Source organism: Citrus sinensis, chromosome 6 (assembly GCF_022201045.2).
Source record: "Citrus sinensis cultivar Valencia sweet orange chromosome 6, DVS_A1.0, whole genome shotgun sequence".
Taxonomy (NCBI): Eukaryota; Viridiplantae; Streptophyta; class Magnoliopsida; order Sapindales; family Rutaceae; genus Citrus; species Citrus sinensis.
In genome coordinates this window covers 23,332,925-23,355,195 of record NC_068561.1, presented here as the reverse complement: position 1 = coordinate 23,355,195, position 22,271 = coordinate 23,332,925, and the positions used below count along the sequence as shown (strand labels likewise).

The window sequence follows — 22,271 nt, the reverse complement described above, 5'->3', positions numbered from 1 at the left end:
GGTTAGAACCCAAGCCTCGCAATTGTGAGGTCATGGGTTCGAGCTACCACAACGCATTATGAGGTTAATGTATTTCTTTAATTTAAATGAAAACAATCATCTCTCTTTCGAAATATGAGTGGAGTGGACGTTCTTCGAATATTAGAGATGATTAAATTATGAATTGTAATATATAAGATTTGTAAATTAGTTACAGTAATTATCTGATTGTAAATATCAGTATACTAATCTTATTAAATATGAATTGTAATATGAGTACTATTCTCATATAATTACAAAAAAAAAAAAAAAAAATTATTGTGCCAATGACTGTCTGTATAAGTCAAATAAAGATCCGATCTCGATTGTCCCACATCCCCATGCATACTCACCAGACTGGGTTGGCTAGGAGAACAATGGAGGATCCGATCTCTATAAGTTGGTCATCGGCCCACATGACGTTTATATTTATATAGGCCGAGAGCCAACACGTTGGATCCAATCTCTATAAGTGGCTTAAAGTTTTTATTATAAAATACGTACAGATATTTAAATCTTTATTCTTTTAAATATTATTTATATTCTCCATAACTCAACACTCTTTTAATTTTCTTTAAAAAAATATTTTTGAATAAAAATTTAGGCAATTTCAATAAGAAATGAGTTTTGTGAGGAATTTGGAGAGGGGTTTGGTTCATCGAAATCGGAATATTTTAAAAAGTTCCATCATTTGACCGACCAAGTAATGTGGCGCTTTTTTAATGTTTAATTATCAATGTTTAATGTGATGGTTGTTAAGACTTAAGACTAATGTGCAATACATCCCAAATTTATTTTTTATTTTAAAATCCATCCCAAATAATAATGTTGCATTTGTCAATTAACAGATGAGATAACACATTTAATTTATTTGGATCTTATAAACAATTATTAGCTGCTTAATAAAATGACACATCACATGCTACATTGTTTAGAATGTTTAAAATTACTTGTTAGTTAAGAGTAGTGTTACCTACTTATTCTAAATTTTTATCTCAAATAATTTGACATTCATCAACTGCCCATTGGAATATACATCACCTTATATTTTGGGGTCTGTATCGCCAGCATTATTGTCATCCGAATAAGCAAAATTGGCCAACAAAGAGTGTCTTAATGCTGAATTGTCTAGTTGTATGACTCTCACCTATCTATTGGAACAAACTTGAAGTGGTTAGGGAGGTATTTGTTTTTTTTTTTTAAGAAAATAAAAAAAAAATCATCGAAATTTAGGACGTAGTATGAGGATCAAAAAGAAAACCAATCAAACCAATGGGCCTTTGGTCCAATGGGAGAAGCCTTGCACTTATAATGTTGAGTGCAAGGGTTCGAGCCTCCATAAGAGCATTATGGAGGTTAGTTTCAGTTCTTCTTCAATTATCAATTAATTGAGTGGAGACAGTCTCTCCCTTACGAAATGTGAGTGGAGCAGGCACCCCTCGAATATTAGAGAGGGTTTAAAATATCTGGGCATATACTTCAGTGTGTCAATATATGATGGTGGTCCCAGTTATATAGTATGATTGTAAATATTAATTGTAATGTCTGATGTAATATCAGTAATATCTGTGTATAACAGACTTCAAAAAAAAAAAAAAAGCAAACCAATCAACATTAATTAATAGAAGCCACTTCGGCCAAGGCCGAAGTGGTGGGCTGCTGCCCTCACAAGCATTGTGAGGGCAGCGGTTCTAGCCCCTACAAAAGCATTGTGGGGGCTAAATGTTCTTTATATCATTATTCCTTGCGAAATGCAAGTGGAGTATGGACATCCTCTCTTGTGAGGGGTTATTTGTATTGGGTATGTACTTCATAGAATTCATTGTAATAATGTAAGTCCCAATCATGTATATCTGATTGTAAATATCAGTGTAATACCTCTGCTACAATAAGCAGTTGTTGTAAATATCTGTGTAATGCAGTAATCTGATGATTAATCAGTCTAAAAAAAAACATTAATTAATAGAAACAAAAGAAAACAAAACCGAGTAGACGTGACCGGTGACATTATTAATTATTTATTATGCGGGCAAGCCGCGTGCTAATAGTTGTTTGTGATCGAGACAGATTCTTGTTAAAGAAACACAAACAGATTAATTAACATTAATTAATTAGCTTGATTGTGGGGTTCCTTAGCGAGCTCCCAACTTTTTTTTTTTCCTTAATTTAAGTTCTTTTACGAATATACTAAGAGAAGAACAATCGAATTGTAGTTGAAAACGATAGGTGCAGATGTACCGACAACAATAGTACGCGCATTGACACTAAAATACATGAATGTATGTATATTATTATTCTTTTGATAATTTGATCAAAATCAGATCACAAATCATTTTTTTTTTTGTTGACTTTGTACTTTGATCAAGAAAGTTTCTTAATTATAATTCTTCAGAAATTAATATTGGTTTTTAAGACAGATTTTTTGATGAACCGCACCGGAAGCAATATATTAACATTAGAATACCCAAAAATAGCTTGTTTCTGAGGAAGAAATATCATTGATTTAAAATTAAATGAAGAATATAATTAGATTTGCTTTAGATGACAGCCTGAAACTTTTATTGATCCAAAATAAGGTAGCGGCTTAATCTTTTTGTCCCGTTTGCGCAAGATGTGAACCAAAAAGAAAAAAAAAAAAAAAAGAAGCCCCCGTTTTACGTGCTACGTGCTCTCTGATTATGGGCATGACTCAGCTTGATTGTGAATGTGTTCGGTATTCAGTGAATGAGACTTTTCATTTCATTTAAACCATTAAAAAACAACCACCAAAAAAAAAAAAGAAAAAAGAAAAAAGAACCAACGTGTTGTGGGTTTTAGCTTCAATTCATAGGCATGCAGAGATTACGACCTACGATTAATCATTTACATGTTCTTTTTTTTTTTTTTTAAATGAGTAGTTAATTAGGTGATATAATAAGTTTATAGTTTCAATCTTCAACACTTCTTGTATAAACTATAGTAAATATGAATGACTTGCGAGTGATTTTATTTTATTTTATTTTTAGAATCGACTAGGTCTGATTAAATTAGAACCTTCTCCTTTTTGTTTATTAACTTTATCATGAGCTTATATGTATGTTTTTCTTAACCCGCGAAGACATATTTGTTGACTTGACACAGACAACAGTTTCGAGAACCAGTACATAGTTTAATGTTTTGATTCAGTAGCTTGTAAAAGAGACAATTAAATAGAATTAGTTTTCGAGTCCATTACTCATCGTTAATTCTGTGTGGTAATATCAAATTAAAAGATTCAGTGTTGATAAGATACTCAGCCAAAAGAATAGTAATTTTACGGGAAAATGTCAAAATTAATTTTTAATATTGTTGATGATAATGTGAAAAAGATCCACAGAGTGTTGAGTGCTTATCTTGATTTAAAGATGGTAAATGTACCCAAAAAAAAAAAAAAACTTGTTAAATTTTCAATGACGTACGTTGTCCGTTTTTGGACGTATATGGTTCTCTCATATGTATCTTTCAATTTAGGGAAAAAGCAATTTTGATGCAGAATTGATCTGCTTTTTGACATTTACCCTCCAACCACAAGAGGAGGCATTTTAACGAATCCAACTTTCACAGACGGTCCAAATTAACAAGCTTTATGTCAGATTTCATTGAATATAATTATGTTATGTATGTATATATGGCGACAATTAAGGACGCGAATTAAGCTAATCAAAGGCTTTTCAATTTCACCTCTTGATATTTAACTTAAAAACGACAAGAGGCGTTTTATAATGAGTCCAATTTTCATGAACAGTCGAGATTAACAAGCTTTCAATTGAGATTCATTACTAGATATGTTTTAGCTTGCATATGTATCCACGTTGAGACTTGTAACCCTAAAATTTTAATCCTTGAAATTAAGGGAGAATCAACACAAAAACTGATTTTAAGTCGTACGTTATAGGTTTTAGGCATTTGACAATTAAGTTCGGGTTGAGCTATAAATTAATTTACTTTTTTTTTTACTTTAAAGATTATAAGATTAAGAAAATTTTAGGTTAGATCGATCTATCACGTGATTAACGAGTTTAATAAAACCAAATATTGTCAAACATATATTTGACAAATAATGTTTTACACATGAATAGTTGACAAATCCGTGTTTAACCATATATTAATGTAGATTACGATTGATTTACTTTCTTACTATTTCAAAGGTTTTAGGTGAGACATCATGTCATTTCACAATAAATATTTACTTATTTAAAAAAAAAAACCAATAATTTTAGCAAAGTAGAATATACAAAAATCATCTTACGCCTTAATTACTCTTATTACAAACTTTCTATCCCCAATCTTTGCTTACCTTTCTAGTAAGCAAATTGATTTTAAACAATGTTATAGTAACTAATCATTTTGGGTTGCTTTAGACAACTTCAATATGTTCTTATCCTGCAAATAAATAATAAAAATAATTAACAATCCAAGTTTTCTTCAACCCACTTCAAAATGAGGGAAAACAACACTATTCGAACAAAAAAGATAAAAAAAAAAAAGTTTGCTTATTCACTTAATTTTATAGAGAAATATCATTCAAAACAAGAAATAGTCTCCGACGTTTCCCCTAAATCAACATTACTCACATATACACGGAATAAGAATTTAAAGATATGGACCGCCACCTCCCGTTACTACATTTTTTATTTTTTATTTTTTTAATTTACTGCTATAATACATGTTTGTATGTCAATATAGATATATGTATTAATCAAATATCTCGACTTCATGTTTGTTTTCATAGACATATTTTAGCTTGTATATCTATAATGAGACTTGTAATCCTAGAACTAACCCTTAAATCAAGGGGAAGTCAGCACACCAACTGATTTTAAGTCATACTTTATAGGTTTTAGGGACTTGACAAAGTTTGGGTCAAACAGTAAATTAATTTACTTTCTTCTTAGATTAAAGGTCATAAAATCGAGAAAATTTTAGGCTAAATAGATCTATCACGTGATTAACGGCTCTATCATAACCAAATATTGTCAAATGCACATTTGACATAAAACGTATTAGGCATACAAATTGACATGTTCATATTGAGTAATAAATTAATTCAACTTGTAATTGATTTACGTTCTTACTATACTGAAATTTTTGGTGAGACGGACTTATATATCACGTCATTTTATAATTGATTACAACAATTAATATTGCCGCACTTATACTTATTTTGAAAATAACTAATGATTTTGGAAAAGTAGATATAACTAAATCATCTCACGCTGTAATTTTATACTTTTAAAAGATTTCCATCCTCAATCTTTGCTTAACTTTCTAGTAAGCAAAAAGATTTTAAATGATGTAAGAGTAATTAATCATATGGGCTGCTTTTAGTCTCTTTAATGTAACTATTGATATTTAAACACCAAAAAGATACCATCAAGATGGAAAGAGCAAAATTATGATGCAAATACCACAACTGCATCCAACCAGTGGATCCAGTCCACAGTTGTTACCATAACTGGATTTAATAGTTGGGTGCAACTGTGACATGATACTACAGTTGCACCATAGTTGGACTCGATAGAAATTACAAAGATTCATATTATTTGTTCATAATACAATATCACAGTAACACACAACATAACAATACTGTTTATGCTATAGTATTGATGTTTCTATCTTAATAGTATCTTCTTGTGGTGGCTCAATATCATTCCTTCTTTAAATATATTCTTGTCCTGCAAATAAAAAAATAAAATAAAATAATGAATAACACCAGTTTTTTTAAACCAATTTCAAAAGAAGGGAAAGCAACACTTTTTTTTTTTAAAAAAAAAGGGGTTTATTTATTCACTTAATTTTGTAGAGAAATATCATTTAAAAAACAAGAAATAATCTCCGACATTAATCATATATATACACAGAACAAGCTTAAAGAGATGGACCACCGCCTCTATTGCTAATTTTTTTTTTCTTTTTTTCCTCAAAACTTACTACTAATACAAATTAATAACAAAGAAAATCAGCCCGAATGAAAGGTAGAAATGATCATCTGAGCTATATGTACAGCTTGAACCAAAGCAACCCCAGAAGAAATAAGCACGGCCAATGTAACAAGTGCTATAATCCCTAACGCTGAACTTGGCCTCAAATGCATCAAATAATTCTGCAACAATCCCACAGCTTCTAAAACATCCTGAATATAATCTGGGTAGTATTTTTGTTCCCACTCCATCCAATGTGCAGGCAGCTGCTCATCACTTGCTTCCGACAATTTGGTCTCTCGAATGCGCATTCGCAGCACGATCATGTTCTCGTCCACAAGCCTGCCTCCGAAATGTCGTCCCTTATAGTTGGAATTTGATGAAGATGAGCCCCTATTGCTGCTTGCAGCCATGGCCAGGATGTAGGGTTTCTTGCCACGTGGCGGCGGCAGCGGGGAGAAGAGTGCTTCCGGGCGGCGAGGAAGCGTGGCGGAGGAGTAGAAGAAACTGATTGCTTGCATTGTTGAAGATTTAGTTAGGAGCCAGCTCAAGAAATAATTATATGTGTAACAACGATATAAGGGATATTTTTTGTTAAATAATCATTAGACAGGTGGTTGCGATATTTATAGGGATATCCGAGGTTGCGTGACAGATTGCAGAATAGGATAATAACATCCAACTCCCCTATATTTTTCGTTTTTTCAAGTTAAAATAGATTTTTTGTATTTGTGTCAAATAGGTCTCCGAGGAGGCGTACTCAAATGACCAAATTACCCTTACGGTGTTATTAAGGTTATACGTCCCAAAAAATTCATCACGATCAGTAAGAGTACTAATATATGGCTATCATTATTTCAATAATATTTTTATTTTATTTTGGACCATCAGAATTTATAGAATAATGATAATCATCTCAAAAATTACATCACAACAAATGAAATAATTTGTTCATTTGAAATTGCACATCATCAATGTCTATTCAATGGATGCTACATCACGACACCTGAATTTGGATCGATGCATTAGTTAGGATAAATTTTGGACGGACTATCATTATCGAAACGTAAAAACTACATAAAATTTAACGCATGAGGGTATTGTAGTAATTTAGGCAGCATCTTTGGGATCAATCAATGGAAATAGACAAATTGTGGTCGTAGTTGAGACACATTTAAAAGTTGAAGGATTTGGATGTTATTATATCACAACATTATGCCTTAGCGGAGAAGGTTGCAGTTATGGGAAAACCGTGTCGATAGATAGGCCACGTCATGTGGCATTTTCAGATATATTCTTTTCAAGTGACATGATTTCCAAGGAAACGTGGACGGCTGAGTGTAGCAAATGCCTTGCAAACGAAATTTCTGAAAAGGAAACTCAAATCAACTAATTTTGTTTTTGTTTTTTTTTAATTAACTTACAATTATTTGTACATACACAACTTCGAAGAAAAGAAACAAGATGCTGATAGGGAACGTGAAAAGAACAGGAGAATTGATAGCGACGGGGATGGAGGTGGCCTTGAAGAAAGTTCAATTTTAAAGAAGACTGGTACCACACTGGCTCATCAATTGACCACATATATGCCAAGAATAGGCATTTTTGTATTAACAAAAAAAAATTTACATATATAATAATTTTATATGTTCTATATATGCTTTTTGAAATTATGTCGAGTAGTTCTTTGCATAAATTCAAAACAAAATGGATATCTTTGTCATTTTATTTTTTTTAACTTTTAGATTTTACCGACGTACGTGCTTAATTATGAAATCTTGAAAACTAATTGATTGTCATCTTAGTTCTTCGTATTAAAATTTTGTTAATATAAACGTGTTTTTTAAGAATAGACTTGTTCTTATTAGAACCTTCATTTCATGAGGAGTTTTTTTTTTTTTGTTGTTTTGTATTCACCGCCATGGCTGTTACTGAAAACAAAATTCGATAACATATTAAAATGTTTTGATTCCGTCGTATGTAAAAGACAAATAGATACATAGATATAGCCACTTATATTGATTTTTCTAGTTAAATTCTTTGTCATTTTCAGTAATCTATCTAAGATTTGGTGTTGACGTGTCCATAGGTTACAGGCAAACAGGCTCGGCCGCAGAATGAGAATGAAATATTCTTATCAAAAATAGTGAAATTTACAGAGAATGTCCACACTTGTAGTGTTGATGTTGGTGTGAAAATAGATCTATCAAAATTAATGATTATCTATTTGACTCTAAACATTCGTTCGAGAAAATTGTTGAAGGTACATTGAATCTTCACGCCTCAATAATTGAAAGCTCCCATGCATTATCACAAAGTTGCGCGGTTAAGAAATTACGCAGGGCTCAGTCTTCTCATGTAGGGTTGGTTCATTATCAGTTCGCGTATTCAGATTATGATATCACATAATTGGGCTCGGAAATTTCAATAAGCTCTCAATTGTAAAGATCGATTGATCACAGTCTATGTAATTCAAAAAATATACAAAGAAATCTAATGTATCAGTAACTTTCCTAATTACTCTTCACAGGTGAGGTGGATGAATTCGGGAAATTACGGAGGGAAAAGTCTTTACGTGGAGAGCTTGTATACGGCTGAGAGATCTGGGCGGGCCAGAATTGATCCATTTGAATTGCTTAACAACAGGCCACAGTGAAATAAAAGTTGGACCAGCTTCATTGAGTTTGCTTGAGATTTAAGAGGCATCATGAAACAATTAAAATGAGTGTCACAAACAAGCCCTCCAATCAATCATCCACACTTTAATTTGATTATTTGAACGGGACGGGCACAACTGGTACGTGTTCTCTATTATCTATCAAAACTTAAAATTCATAATCTGCGACAATATGTTAGAAAAAAAAAAATTCATATCATATTTATTAGACTATATAATAAGTTGGCCTTTCACTCCAATGATTAATGATCGCTTAATTGAAAATCAAAATTAAAATTATCGGAGTTTGACTTGATATTTATAATACCGTATGGGATTGAGATCAAGTTGTAGGACTTGAGAGGAGATTATTAATATTATGATTAGTAGTTATTGAGTAAAAAATAACATGTAATTTAATTTTAAGTAAACCTAAGTTCAGTAAATAAAGCTCAACTCAGTATTTGATTCAAATTCTATCTTATCACAGTGCAAAATGGGATTTCTCACAATAAATGACAATAACAAAATAATATTAACAAAAAAGGGATTCAATTAAAATTAAATCAAAGAATCTCATCATCTGTTTTTAAAAGATGAGACGATGGTGATGGAACATACGTATACAAAATACAAATGACATATTCAGCCACGTTTCTGTATTTACAAACAAGAGATTCCTAATTTTCTGACCAAACTCAACTAATTAACAAGATGAATTGCGGACAGAACTCCATTAGCCACCTCTAACAGCCGGAGAATCACCATGAATGTCGACGCCGGCACACTCATTGCAACCACTGATAGCATCCCAAGAGCAAAGCTTGGCCTTGAGTTCATCAACTGTGTCTGCAAAAAGCCGACAAATTTACATATGAACTCATCATAGCATGTATAATATTGCTTCTCCCACTCCATCCACTCTGCCGGAGGCTCATAGTTTCGCTCCATCACTTTCATTTCATGAATCCGTTTTCGCAACACGATCATGCTTTCATCAACAAGCTGGCCTCTGTAATTCCAATGGCATGAGTCTCTTCCAGCCGCAGAAGCTATGGCGCCGGCCCTTCTTACAGTAACAAAATTCCTTTTCGGTGATTTGGAGGAAAACAGAGAATCAAAAACGAGCGAAGACCTAAGAGATGTTGCTTCCATTGCTTATTTGCTGAGAGTTTTGTGTTGAATTTGTGAATGGTTTGATTGAATGGGAAAGATGGATGTGGTGAGTTAATGATTTTCGCAGTGCATTTATAGATGCGAATGTCAAGATCTAAGGTTATGCTAAAATCGTTAGTGCCGTAGTGGGTTGTTGACACGTGTCCCGTTTCCGCGTTTCTTATAAAATATTGCTTGATTTAAATCGAAGATTCCATAGGTCAGCTTCTAAGGTAGCTTGGGAAACTGGCTAGCCGTTAAGGTCGGTGTTGATTGATTGATTACTCAACGATATTTGCTTTGTAGTTTGTGCTTGTCAGAGAACCCAATAAAGTATTTTATTGGTGGCTTCAGCTTGAGAACAGAAAGAAAAATAAACAAAGATGAGGATTTTAATATTGGATTAATGATTTAACAATGTCCAGAGCATGACTGCCGTAATATCATGGGGTCTGGCACAAGGCATCATACAATGCATGTGATGCGTAAGCTCTCTTCACATGGTGAGTTAACACGATTTGACAATGTTCTTCCTCACGAAAGAGCAAAGAAGTGATGGCTGGCAATGCGTAATTGAAAATTAGGTAAACTTTAGATTAGTCCCTTCCAATAATTGATTATATTCAAATTACTCCCACATTTCGGAAAATCTTAATTATTCTTTTTTTTTTCAAAAAATAAGAAAAAAGTGGGAATAGATTGATGAATTTTTTTTTTATTTTCTTAACAAAAATGAGAAGTAAATTCAGATTTAAAAAAATAAGAGGACGATTTAAAGACAATTAATTCATGAGAAATAATCTAAAACTGACCTTGAAAATTACCTATAAACAAATATGTAATACAAGAAAGTATCACGATTAATAAATTTGAAATCCTGTTAGAGATTAAAAGTCCAGGATAAATGATGATTTCTGGGGACGCAATTAGTGACAAATATGCTAATTCTCTTTACAATTTATCCAACCTTGGAATGACTTTACAAGCCAATCCAGGACATTGTAATCTGGAAAAATAAGGAAATAATTTTTTTTGAAGTTGGATTGGACAAAAGACAGCAAAGAGAACTAGAGTTAAGGGTAATAAGTGTATTCAGAAGAGTAGATTCTGAAATATGCAGCAGCAAGCAATGCATTCTTCATAGATTGATTTCCACTATGATTTGCAAAGCATTAGGATTTCTATTAAAAGCATTTTATGAGATAGACATACATCATAACAACCAAAGATGTGTTGAACACATACACTAGCATTAGATCGGGATCTAAAATTTAGTAGCAGTTAATGCCGTCTTAGGCATTGAATCAGAAATCTGGGAGTGAAGCACATGTAACATTTAGTAGATTTTGAAGATTATGTAATATTAAGAATATCATATTTAGTGGCATGACATGAGTGGCTTATTGAAAATTACATTGGGAAATTGGAAAAAGATATATACTTGCCCGTCTACATATGAGGAACAAATATATACTAAGGAAACAATCAAGAGCCTTAGTTGAAATTAACTGTGCATCATTTGTGGAACATTTTCAACTGAATCAATCATCATATGAGGAATGAGGAGCAGCAGTACATCCAGGGTCAAAGGGGTCTTCAGACCCACAACAATGCCAGTATTGGAAAACCTCGCCAGAGTCGGGAGTATCCATGGTGCCTCCTGTGTAGACACTCTCAAACTTCCTCTTTGTTTCTCCTGAGGGAATGGAGTTTAACAAAGTAAATACCTATAAAATTTGGCTTCAGAAAGTAATGTGAGAAAAATAGCATATGGAATAAAGCATCAAGATACCCAAGCTACTGAAACTTTCTACAGGCACCGTGACATGGGGAGTTTAGAAACCCATGCATTTAACACCTTCAGTTCTGCAATAGTAGGCATTTTCAGCAAGGGCCTTGCAAAATCTACTCTGCCATAGATTTGCAAAGGATCCTTGAAGCAACCAAAAAGCTTTGGTAGCCCCCTGCTGACGTAACTTTGATGGTTCGGTAACAGTGAGGGCGGCTATCTTTTAGTCTTCTTATCAAATGAGGAAAAGATGTGTGTAAACCCAAAATGTCAACAATGAATTGCTAGAAGATTTTTTCATACTCCCAGAGTGTAGATATAATGAATAACTATATCTTGTTTCTATGAAACATACTTGAGTTTGGGTTCAATTTTAAGGGCTACTTCACATGTAGAAAAAATGCAGTTGTAAACCACATTAGATCTCAGCCAAAGCCTTGAGTTACAGAAACAATTCCATAGACTCACGAGTCCTCTTATATGTAAATCAAGAACTTTTTATTTTCTCTTTCCCTACAGATAAAATCAAGAACTTTTTATTTTCTCTTTCCCTACAGATAAAATCTCTGCAAACTATTGTAGTTCATTAGAGTGAGTCCCCTTCATTAAAAATTACGGTGGACAGTGGACTACCTTAGTAGACTCTTTTCTTTGTTAGACAATTTAGTAGATTCTACTTAGTTAGAAGTTACAAGTATGTTCAGATGAAGAAACCACCCTCAATGTCAAGATACATGAATGTGTTCCCAGTGCAGTTATGTCCTCTACTTCACACTCCTCAGTTCTCCCCATCTCCCTATCTTCTCTAGGTCATCTCCTGATGAGAAAATTAAAGGTACTTTGACCTCATACCTACAATATTCGGGTAAATATAATAAAAATTTTGCATATCAGACACTTGAGACTTTATTGCTTTTATCCATCTTGCATCCGACACTTTGTGACAGCCATACGAAATTTCCTCCATAAAGTGTCGTACAGCCATACAGAATTTCCTCCATTTTCCTAAAATACGGATAACATACTGTGGGAGCTTTATGAACTTTAATGATGTACTTTCATATATTTTCGATTTTGGGTTCAATTAAAGCTTGATACCAATTTTACTTTCGATGGTTCTTCTGCAAGAAAACTTACAACCTATCATAGTAACAAACATACACAAATAAAATCCAGAACTCTCGAACAACACCACCGGATTATTATTTCAATAACACAACAACAGATTATTAATTCATTTATGAATATACGATCCTCCATAGTCAGACCTACATTTTGAAACCCTTCTCTTTATCAAAGCTTGATAACAAAATAACAACCTTTTCTTCAAATTAATAGTCTTTTCTTATTTTAACATCCAGCAAGAACATTAGAAAGAAAGCATAGTTAAAACATATAAGTCCGTAAGTATTAATCAAACATGATTAAGTTTAACAATAAAGACAAAATGGCTCATAATTTTGAGACAAGGACAATGAGGAATGAATTGGGTTACCTCCAAAATGAGCAGTGTGGAATCTGCAAGCTCTAGGGTGATTAAGCAAAGGGTCGTACTGGGTTTTGCAGTTCTTGCAAGTTCTGAGGCTGCTGCCATTGTTCGCTGACGCTGAGCATTGAATTGGAGTGAGCTTTGGTGAACATTTGAATATTGTAACTGGTCTCAGACGAGTTTGAGAGGAGGTTGGTGAAATTCTATGGAGTGAAGGAAAGGAGGCCAGAAAATTACGGGGAATCGTGAGAGACATGGCCTCACTTCGCTTTTGAATACAGGACGAAAAACTGGAATTCTGCTGACCGGAGATACCAAACTTCCATTATGCGCGGCCCCGGTCCGGCCCAGTCCGGTCGGTTCCTGCGGTGCCTAATTCATAAGAAGTTTGTAACTTTTATAATTAGTTTTCTCAAAGAAATTACTTTTTCATATAAATTAGGAATCGGCAGGATGAATCACTTATATTTATTTATTTTTAGCATCCAAATGAAGGTTTTAGTCTCTTTGTGTATAATTACTCTTTACTTATTTATAACCCGTGCCCTTAAAAATTTTGGAAGTATGAGTTTGAGTAGTAATATATGTGAAGACTTTATTTTCTTTTATAATTTTAGAGTTGAATAATGATAGCCATATCTTCCACTGTGGTTAAGTTTTCTAAGTGAAATAATTTTTTTTTTTCAATATTTATGAGAGTAAAAATATAGGTTGTGTTATAACACTAAGATATGTTGAGTGCTTTACAAGAAAATTCTCATAAATATATAACATAGCATATATGATAACACAGTATATATTTTTATTCTCACAAATATATTTGCAGCTAGAACCTACAGTTCAAAATCTTTGGAAAAGGAAGGTTTTATCCTTTGCCACAGATGTGGGCTGAAATGTGCTCGAGAAGTTTGGAAGAATACAATCTTTGCTGATGAAGTAAAGCTGCTTGATCACCAAGATATGCTGAGTGCTTTGCAAGAAATGCTTAGAAAAAGAAGTAAAAAAGCACTGGAGCTAATAGTCGTTTTGTGTTGAGCCATCTGGAACCCTAGGAATCTTCTCATCTATGAGGGAAAGAAAGAAGATTCACAACTATCAGTGGCAAGAGCTGTAAGTATTTCTGGAATCATATAGAAGAATCAAAAGTATCGGGCACTCTGTACAAGAATCAGACTTGGAATTCTCCCCCTCATGGATGGCTCAAAGTTAATGTGATACAGCTAAAAAGATATAAGGATCAGGTGGCAGGTTCGGGAGTTGTTTGCAATTTCAGACCCAGGTGGCAAGATTACTACAGCAGATTGATTTAGTTCAAAGGGAGTTGTTTCCAAGATAGTGTTGCATTGATGGTAGCTGAAGCTGTAAAATTGGGGATCCAGATTGCTCAGTCTGCTGCAAGTCACTCTCCATTGATCATCGAAACACATTCAAAGGAGACGGTTGATCTAATTTTGAATAAGAAAGGCAGCAAGACAGAAATCCACCATTTCGGCAATTCAAGATAGCACTCTTTTAACTAAGACAGCTTTACAGTTTGAAAACCCTGTCGTATGGGTGGAAACAATCACACCCCAAATTATGTTGCTCTTTTCTGATTTAATCTATGAAAGCTATATTTTCTTAATTTAAAACCCAAAAAAAAAAAAAAAATTCCAATTGCACCGTGAAAAGCTATCCAAGCATAACCTAACAATTTATTGATCTAAAGGTTACATTGTGATAAAATAAAATAAAATAATCGTTGCAAATATATTAATATTTATAGATTGTAATTTAATTATTATATAATTAATTTTAAGCGTAATTTTTTAAATTTATTTTTAAATTCTAATGAGATATTTGTATTCAGGATCCCTTATTTCAATGGTTGTTACTTGTTAGTTATTATTATTTTATTAGAAAAACCAGTTTCAACTTCACCCGCTATGAAATGCAACGAATTAACGACCCGTAGTGCAGCGAGAAAAGACAAATCTACCCTTTATCCACATTGCTCTCTGGACTTCTCTGCAAGTAACCACACAAAACAAAAGCAAACCCTCGAGCTTGAGGATTCGATTATATGCTTGAAACGACCAAAATCTGATGAATTATAAGACTCACATACGAGAATGGCGAACAACAGCGAAGAGCCAAGCACGGCTCCTGAACCCGGCCAGTGGTACAACATAAAGCTGGGCCCATCTTTTAATGACAATCACCACCAACAAAGTCATCACTCTCCCAAGTTCTGCACTTTACGATGTAAGTACTTATCTCTGTCAAATATTTTCTGGGTTCTGTTTGTTTAATGGGAATATTCAATAAAACTGAGAAAATTTGAGTTCTGTGTGTAAATTCTGTTAGAATTCTAGATTGAATTCAGGTGGCAACATACCAACATAGTCTGCTAATCATTTGTTTTATTTCTCTTATAATATAAGTAAACTGAGGAACATTGAAGAATTTATCATGGTTCAACTTGTAAAACTTCTTGGGCGGTACAAGAGTTTTCTGTTAGAATGCTCCCGCTCACTCTAGATTTTGAAGGGGTTTGAATCACAAGTATGCGATAGTTACAGAAGGAAAAAACTTTGAAGAAAAAAAGCGGATACACTTTTTAATTTTTTTTAGATAGTCCAGGACAAGAAGAAGAAACTTGAATCATATAGAAGATGAAGTGCATTTGGTTTTTGCCCAGGGTACGCATAAGAATTAAGAAGGGATTTATGTCTCTCTCTCTCTCTCTTTTTTTTTTTTTTACGTTGAAATTATGAAGTTAACTTTTAAGGAAACAAAAGAATCATGCGCATTGTTCATTTGGTTGGGTTTGTCAATGACCAGATGGTCCCAAATTGTGCTTGTTTTGTATGTTAGACGGTGTTGATACGCTTGCTGTCTCTTTCCCTTTCTGTGTAGATGAATTCAAGCCGGCTTCGATTGATAATAACCAACCTGGATTGCTGCACAAGAACAGGGATAATCGGGTTACTGTAGAATATCAGAACAACCAACATGGAAAACCCAAGGTGATCTTTGAAGGTGTTAGTGAAGATTATAGGGATAACGATGCAGTTCTATTTTTTGACGGTGAGACATTTCGGTTGGAGCGGTTGCACCGAGCAGTAAAGCGTCTGAGGCATGTTCGGCTACCTGGTGAGCCTGCGGCTACAGCTGCATCAACCATTACTACCTCTGTTGTACCTGTAGCGGAATCTTATTCCACACCAGTTGGTAAAGGATCCAAACCTCAGCCTTCAAACACAGGCACTGTTCATGAAGCGGTAAGTGTACAGATTTTCATATCTTTTGCGAGAATACAGTAATAAGCAGATTGAAGAACATGTAGTTCCTGATCTGTCATTGGAGATTACTAATGCTTTTGATTAGTATCAGCTACACTATCAACTTAGTAATGCACACGCATGAATTGTGTCTGTTTAATTATATACTTTTAATGGAATCACTCTTGTGATGGTTGGACAGTTTTATGTGCTTACTGCATCAGGTGTCGTTATTTTCTAGGTGCATGTAGCACGCAATGAAGTCAGATCTAACCGACTTTGTTGGTGATTGACCTTCATTGTATTTTCACATTGCTTTTGCCCAAGCATAAACATAACATATATATTTTGTCATTTATGATGCTAATGGATCTCTGACAGCATTTCAATTTTGGCATCTATTTTGAATTCTCAATCGATCCGCTTTCTTTTACGCAATTCTGCAGGTTCAGGTGGAACAGATTGACATTGGAAACTCAGGAAACTCTGGTATGGTTCCTCCTTCTCTTTCTTTCTTTCTTTTATTTTTTATTTTTTATTTTTCAGTTAAATTCCAATATTAGCTTAAGTTCTGCCTATCAGGACATACTGATCGAGTACTATTAGATGAGATCAATGTGGGTTCTTCTGACTTTCTTCTTTCATACCAATTCTGTTTACGGTTTTTTGAGCCTACTTGTTCACTCTATCTGCATGCTTATTGCATCAGGATTCTGCTTCAAAGTTCGGGATCTCCATCCTTCATGTTCTGATTTGTGCATCAGAAATACGTCTATTTGTGCCCCTTAGGAGTAAATGAAAACAAGACCAATTTTAGTCTTCTTAAAACAATTTCCAATGTTTAAATTAAATGTTGAAGGTAAAGATGGGGACTTTTCTAACGCAAAACTTACTTTCGAAAAAATACATCCAGTTTGATTACTGGTTTGGGCTTACAGGTGGGGGTGGCTGCTCACTAACCGGACATGCTCTAGTACTTCGATTTTATCATACATATGGCACAAATACCATGCCCGAGGCAAATTCTAATGTTAGGAAGGATTTGATAAACTTTTATTACATGTAATTACCTGCATTTAGGTGAAATTTGGAATTTTCGTTGCATTAACTTTTATTTCTTTTAGATATATGTTGGCTTTAGGCACTGCTTTTGCCTTTGACTAAGATTTTGCCTTCCCAGGTGCAGAAAGTAAAAGTGGGAAGGATAGGGGGTCTTTTCCACCCCTTCCTAATCCATCAACATCATCACCAGAACCTAAGAATTTTGAACCCGAAGAAAATGTTGACATAGTTGACGACAGTGATGATAGCTGTGAGGCAGCAAGAGGGAGTACTTATGAAAAGGAATCTCGCACTGGTCTTGATATTGATATCAACTTACCACATCAAATGGACATGGATGATGAAATTGCTGTAGATGTTAGTGATGATTATCCTGATAAGGGCCCTAATGCTGCAGAAGCTCTTAGAGCTCAGGTAAATGCAGAAGGGAGAGAGGAATCAAGCTCAAGCAGCAGCAGCAGTGACAGTGAGAGTACTGGGACAGAAAGTGGGAGTGGGAGTGGAAGTGAAAGTGCGAGTGTGAGTACTAGCACTGATAGTGAAAGCAGTGGTGCTGACTCAGTCAACTCTATCTGAGATATGGAAGTCTTGCAGGGCAGGTGGTGATTCCCGATGTTAGTCTTGCCGACAGTGTTTTAACAGTTATAGTGGAAGCAGATTTTAGGACAAATTTATGAATACAGTGATAACCAGACCAAATATAGGGAGAGATTTAGAGTATTAGTATTATTATTTTAAGATCCCCCTAAGTTACATGCATATAACTTACAACCCTAACTCTCTCACATGAATAGTGAGTGGGCCCACACCATTCACTATTCATGTGAGAGGGTTGTAAGTTACATGCATGTAACTTAGCATTAGCCTTATTTTAAACTAGGCTGTGTGTAATTTCCCCTTAAATATGGCCTGGCCAACGCTGATGTACTGGAAAAGTTAATTGTGGTAGGGATTAAGCGTCGACTAGTGTACAGCCAGAATGTGAAGTAGAGATGGTTAACATTCGAAAAGCTTGATGAACGTTCCGGGGCGCAGAGTCCACAAATTATGTCTTTCCTCCTTGAATCATTTGTGTATTAAGTAGGCTTTGAAATTGAAAATTTGAAAGAAGGACGTTGGCTTTTTCTGGTAAAATATGTTTTCGGATTGAAATGAATTGTCAGCCATCTTGTTCCTAAATCAGGAAGCGTTTTGTTAGTATCCCTTGTTCCCTGATTACATTGAGCCATTAGCATAATTTTCGTGAGCTAGCCATCAAATGTATATTATATTGCAAATATAATTTTTCTAGAAGCATTATTAAGAGGTTGGCTTTATTTAACAAAATTAAATTAATAAAACCAAATGCTATTGTGGCTGAGCATTCGTTAAGCCGCTTCACCACAAAATACAGATAACACGAGAAGAAATCACAACTGTGAATGCACAATTGAGCACTGTTCTGAATTAAATACATAAAATGTGGTCAATTCTACCAAAAATTTATCTTCAGTAATCGGTAGCCATTTTGAATCTTACACTACTGAGTTGGGTAAGCAACACAAGACGATATAAGCCAACAAAAATTGGAAGATTGAAGGACTCTCACACAGGAGCAGATTCTTTCTTTTCTTCTTCAGTGCCTCTGTCCTCTCCACCTCCTTGACCTCCTATATTTCCATTCTGCAACAGATTATGCTCTGAGGGCAACTTTTTCTTTGCTTTCCTGCTACCTTCAATATTCCACATGTGCCATACACGAGGTTTTGGTGGAGGTATTGCTTCAGAAGTAGGTGCAACTAATCCTGGCTTGCCATCATCGATGACTGCATCTACCAACCCGTATTCCTTTGCTTCCCAAGCATCCATGAAATTATCACGGTCAGTGTCCAGCTCAATCTACAAATAGTCAAAAGAAAAACAAAAAATGTGAAAGGGATGAAAAATGAAAGAGGTAAAATGAAAATGCATCTAAGGAGAATTGGAAAATAAAAGATTGTGAAGATAAAATAGGTTAATGCCCGACCTGCTGCACAGGCTTTCCGGTAGCTCTAGATAATATCTTGTTCAGCTTAACCTTGTGGTAAGACATCTCTCTAATCCGTATGCTCATATCTGTTGCCTGAAATCAGATAGAAATTTGAATCCAATCACAGAAATATCTAACAGAAAACATGCCAGATAATCTGTAACAATGAGAACACCTTCGCAATTATGCACTAAACAAGTATAACCTTCTATAAACTGTAACATTATATAGATAACATCAATCTCCTAGAGTTACAACTTCAGTAGTAGCAATTATTATTGAGCTAAACGTTCTTTAATGAGTAGAGTTGAAATTTTCACTCAATTTTTGGACAAATTAATTCCAAAAAAGTCTATGTCCTCAAAGAAATCAACACCAACCTATATGGGTATGTTTATAAGAGATTATATATAAGAAAGAAGAAGGCACTGGACACTAGCAATAAACTCAACTTCAATTAAAAATCATAAGAACCCCGTCTCAAAGAGAACATACGTTGTTCATCTCCTCTCTACAGTTAATAAGAGCTTGTAAGATGAGGTGCTACTAAGTGATTTTCTTGGCTCACTTAAAAATTCATTATTCAAATGCTTTAAGTACCTCACACAAAAAATATCTAATGATTTAATAACACTTGACAGGCTGACAAAACTCTTTAAGTATCATACTACTAAAATATGAATTTGCATATGGAAACTAATAGATGCTACGAGTGGCTTATAGATGGTGGCCTTAGGACTCCATTTGTTTTCAAAGAGGAAATACAGTATTCATGTTATGACTGCTGTATCAGCATCTTAGTCACCCCAAGAGGTATCGAATATCATACTATTAAGTACCCAATAATTCTGTCCTCTCAGCATCTTAGTCACCCCAAGAGGTATCGAATATCATACTATTAAGTACCCAATAATTCTGGTCCAGGAGGACAGAATTGTAATTTTATCGCTTGCTTCTGATTTCAAGTTGGGGAGTGTAGTCTCAGTTCTAGTCTCTTTGGTGCATTAGCAACTTCAAATTTCCAGTTACAAAAGTAGATGATAAATACTCACTTTGCCTCCAGCAGTCCCAAGAGGTTGATGGATCATTACTCTTGCATTAGGCATGCAATATCTCTTCCCTTTTGAACCAGCTGCTAGCAGGAATGCACCCATAGATGCAGCAAGCCCCAAGCAAATAGTTGAAACATCAGCCTTGCATAACTTCATTGCATCATATATTCCCATTCCTTAGCAACGAATGTAAAAAGAAAAATAGAATTAGAACTTGACCAGAAGTTTTACAATGTACTAAACTCAACCCAGTAATGTCTATTTTTCCAAGGAAAAAAAAGAAAAAGAAAACTCAGCAATATCTAGACTGCTGTTTACTTGGATCATAATGAATCATTTTGGAAAATTAAGTCCACCTCACCCATCTAAGTTTGACACCAAATCTAAAGAATGGCTGCCCATAATAGTTTTACAAATGATTTACCATTCATTTTCTCCATCAGAACTCTCCTTTATTAGGACTAGCTGAATGATTTTGAATGATTATCAAGTTCTAAAACTGCAACAACACAGGCCTGGAACTTTACAGATATGTTCACAAATTTAGAAACAATCTTTAGTTTCAACACAAACAAAGAGTAAAATAACAAGTTGATTGTATAGTAGACAACAATAGACATACCAGCAGTAACAGAGCCACCAGGTGAATTAATAAACAACCTGATATCTTTTTTAGAATCTTCGGCATCAAGAAATAAGAGCTGACTTATGATGAAATCAGCAGTCAAGTCATCAACCTGCCCAAAATGAATTGAAACTCACTGAATTAATGGATTGAAAAAAGAAAAAAAAAATTCCCTAACCATTTCCCAGCTTTGACTACGAATTATGCATTAAACAAACATCGTCTAGCACTAACAAACCACCTTGTAATCTTCAAAATCAAAATCACATAGTCAAAAAATTTCATAAAACAATGAGAATAACTTGCATCCAGCTTCTGTAATAAATGAACCCAAAACAAAAAAAAAAAAATATCAAAACTTTCATTCATATAGGGGGAAACAATTAGAACCTAGCTTCTCATATCTCTAAAAGATAAAAATGGAACATAAAACAAATTACAAGCAAAACCCACTTCAAAAATCCAACATTAATCTATAAACACACTAATTCATATATTTGAAACCTATTCAAATACAACAATAAACAAACCCATTAGTGAAAGTAAAACTAAGTACAACAAATATAACCTGGGATCCCAAGAAGATAATTCTCTGACGGAGAAGCATGTTAGTGGTGTCAAGCTCCTCAAATTTGGGCAGATATGGAGATGAAGTATTATTATTAACAGCAAAATTGGAGACATCCCAGTTGGTAGATAAGGTCTGTGCTATTGAAGGTGAACTATTCGCGGCCTTTATGCAAGTGGGTCTCCTCGTTTTGATTGTAGTGCTAGTGTTAGTGTTATTAGCGGCAGTGAGAAAGTGGGTTTTCGATAGGGATTGGTTTGAGAAGAAGAGTGGCTTCGAAAATGAAGATGCTGTCAAACTCATCTCCATCTTCTTATTTGGATTTGTTTGCTGGGTGGGTTGAGTTCGAGAAAGTTTAATTTCAGAACGAGAAACAGGGTCGAAAATATCGTGTTCTTTCTTTCGCTTTGTCGTTATACGATGTCGTACTACTGCTACGACGACAACACTTAAGGCGATGTCGTTTAATACAACTAGAGTCTAGAGTGAAGCCCTCTTTTTTTTTTTTTTGAAAGGAGAGTGAAGCCCTTTTATAATTTATTTCATCTTATTATAGATTTTTCTATAATACTGTATACTTTTTTACAGTATTGATAAAGAAATTATTTTAGATCTTTAAATTTAAATATTTTAATCCTTAGTATTAA

The 22,271-nt window shown here is 34.3% G+C and overlaps 5 protein-coding genes across 6 annotated transcripts; 1 reads left to right on the top strand and 4 right to left on the bottom strand.

The window, feature by feature from the left end:
* Nucleotides 1–5,995: 5,995 nt before the first annotated feature.
* On the bottom strand, nucleotides 5,996–6,478 carry LOC107177557 (hypothetical protein). Its single transcript, XM_015531486.1, has one exon. It carries the CDS (start codon nucleotides 6,476–6,478, stop codon nucleotides 5,996–5,998), a length of 483 nt encoding a protein of 160 aa, XP_015386972.1.
* A 2,837-nt stretch (nucleotides 6,479–9,315) lies between these two features.
* LOC107177556 (uncharacterized) lies at nucleotides 9,316–9,768 on the bottom strand. The gene has a single exon (XM_015531485.1). The coding sequence runs from the start codon at nucleotides 9,766–9,768 to the stop codon at nucleotides 9,316–9,318; it is 453 nt and encodes a 150-aa protein (XP_015386971.1).
* A 1,313-nt stretch (nucleotides 9,769–11,081) lies between these two features.
* Nucleotides 11,082–13,195, bottom strand: LOC102614560 (uncharacterized). Its single transcript, XM_025099535.2, has 2 exons — nucleotides 13,053–13,195; nucleotides 11,082–11,495 (listed from the first exon to the last, which is right to left on the bottom strand). The coding sequence occupies exons 1-2, from the start codon at nucleotides 13,149–13,151 to the stop codon at nucleotides 11,310–11,312; spliced, it is 285 nt and encodes a 94-aa protein (XP_024955303.1). The 5' UTR covers nucleotides 13,152–13,195; the 3' UTR covers nucleotides 11,082–11,309.
* A 1,796-nt stretch (nucleotides 13,196–14,991) lies between these two features.
* LOC102614066 (suppressor protein SRP40) lies at nucleotides 14,992–18,571 on the top strand. Of its 2 annotated transcripts, none has more exons than XM_006482101.4 (4): nucleotides 14,992–15,290; nucleotides 15,945–16,309; nucleotides 16,756–16,798; nucleotides 17,496–18,571. In XM_006482101.4, exons 1-4 carry the CDS (start codon nucleotides 15,158–15,160, stop codon nucleotides 17,945–17,947), a joined length of 993 nt encoding a protein of 330 aa, XP_006482164.1. In that variant the 5' UTR covers nucleotides 14,992–15,157; the 3' UTR covers nucleotides 17,948–18,571. The 2 variants fall into 2 exon arrangements, with proteins under 2 accessions (XP_006482164.1, XP_006482163.1); XM_006482100.4 differs by having other exon boundaries at nucleotides 14,995–15,290; nucleotides 17,490–18,571.
* Nucleotides 18,572–18,667: 96 nt separating this feature from the next.
* Nucleotides 18,668–22,065, bottom strand: LOC102613764 (ATP-dependent Clp protease proteolytic subunit 3, chloroplastic). The gene is made up of 5 exons (XM_006482099.4): nucleotides 21,625–22,065; nucleotides 21,054–21,168; nucleotides 20,432–20,607; nucleotides 19,377–19,472; nucleotides 18,668–19,249 (listed from the first exon to the last, which is right to left on the bottom strand). The coding sequence occupies exons 1-5, from the start codon at nucleotides 21,931–21,933 to the stop codon at nucleotides 18,956–18,958; spliced, it is 990 nt and encodes a 329-aa protein (XP_006482162.1). The 5' UTR covers nucleotides 21,934–22,065; the 3' UTR covers nucleotides 18,668–18,955.
* Between the last annotated feature and the right edge of the window lie 206 nt (nucleotides 22,066–22,271).

Excerpts from the sequence above, each read along its gene's own strand:
- LOC102614560 (XM_025099535.2), bottom strand. The coding sequence starts at position 13,151 with ATGGCAGCAGCCTCAGAACTTGCAAGAACTGCAAAACCCAGTACGACC. Across the intron at positions 11,496-13,052 it reads CCACACTGCTCATTTTGGAG|GTATTTACTTTGTTAAACTC; the intron begins GTAACCCAATTC and ends CAAATTTTATAG.
- LOC107177557 (XM_015531486.1), bottom strand. The coding sequence starts at position 6,478 with ATGCAAGCAATCAGTTTCTTCTACTCCTCCGCCACGCTTCCTCGCCGC.
- LOC107177556 (XM_015531485.1), bottom strand. The coding sequence starts at position 9,768 with ATGGAAGCAACATCTCTTAGGTCTTCGCTCGTTTTTGATTCTCTGTTT.
- LOC102613764 (XM_006482099.4), bottom strand. The coding sequence starts at position 21,933 with ATGGAGATGAGTTTGACAGCATCTTCATTTTCGAAGCCACTCTTCTTC. Across the intron at positions 20,608-21,053 it reads TGGTGGCTCTGTTACTGCTG|GAATGGGAATATATGATGCA; the intron begins GTATGTCTATTG and ends TTCGTTGCTAAG. Across the intron at positions 19,473-20,431 it reads TTGGGACTGCTGGAGGCAAA|GCAACAGATATGAGCATACG; the intron begins GTGAGTATTTAT and ends ATCTGATTTCAG.
- LOC102614066 (XM_006482100.4), top strand. The coding sequence starts at position 15,158 with ATGGCGAACAACAGCGAAGAGCCAAGCACGGCTCCTGAACCCGGCCAG. Across the intron at positions 16,310-16,755 it reads CAGGCACTGTTCATGAAGCG|GTTCAGGTGGAACAGATTGA; the intron begins GTAAGTGTACAG and ends GCAATTCTGCAG. Across the intron at positions 16,799-17,489 it reads TGGAAACTCAGGAAACTCTG|GTGCAGAAAGTAAAAGTGGG; the intron begins GTATGGTTCCTC and ends TTGCCTTCCCAG.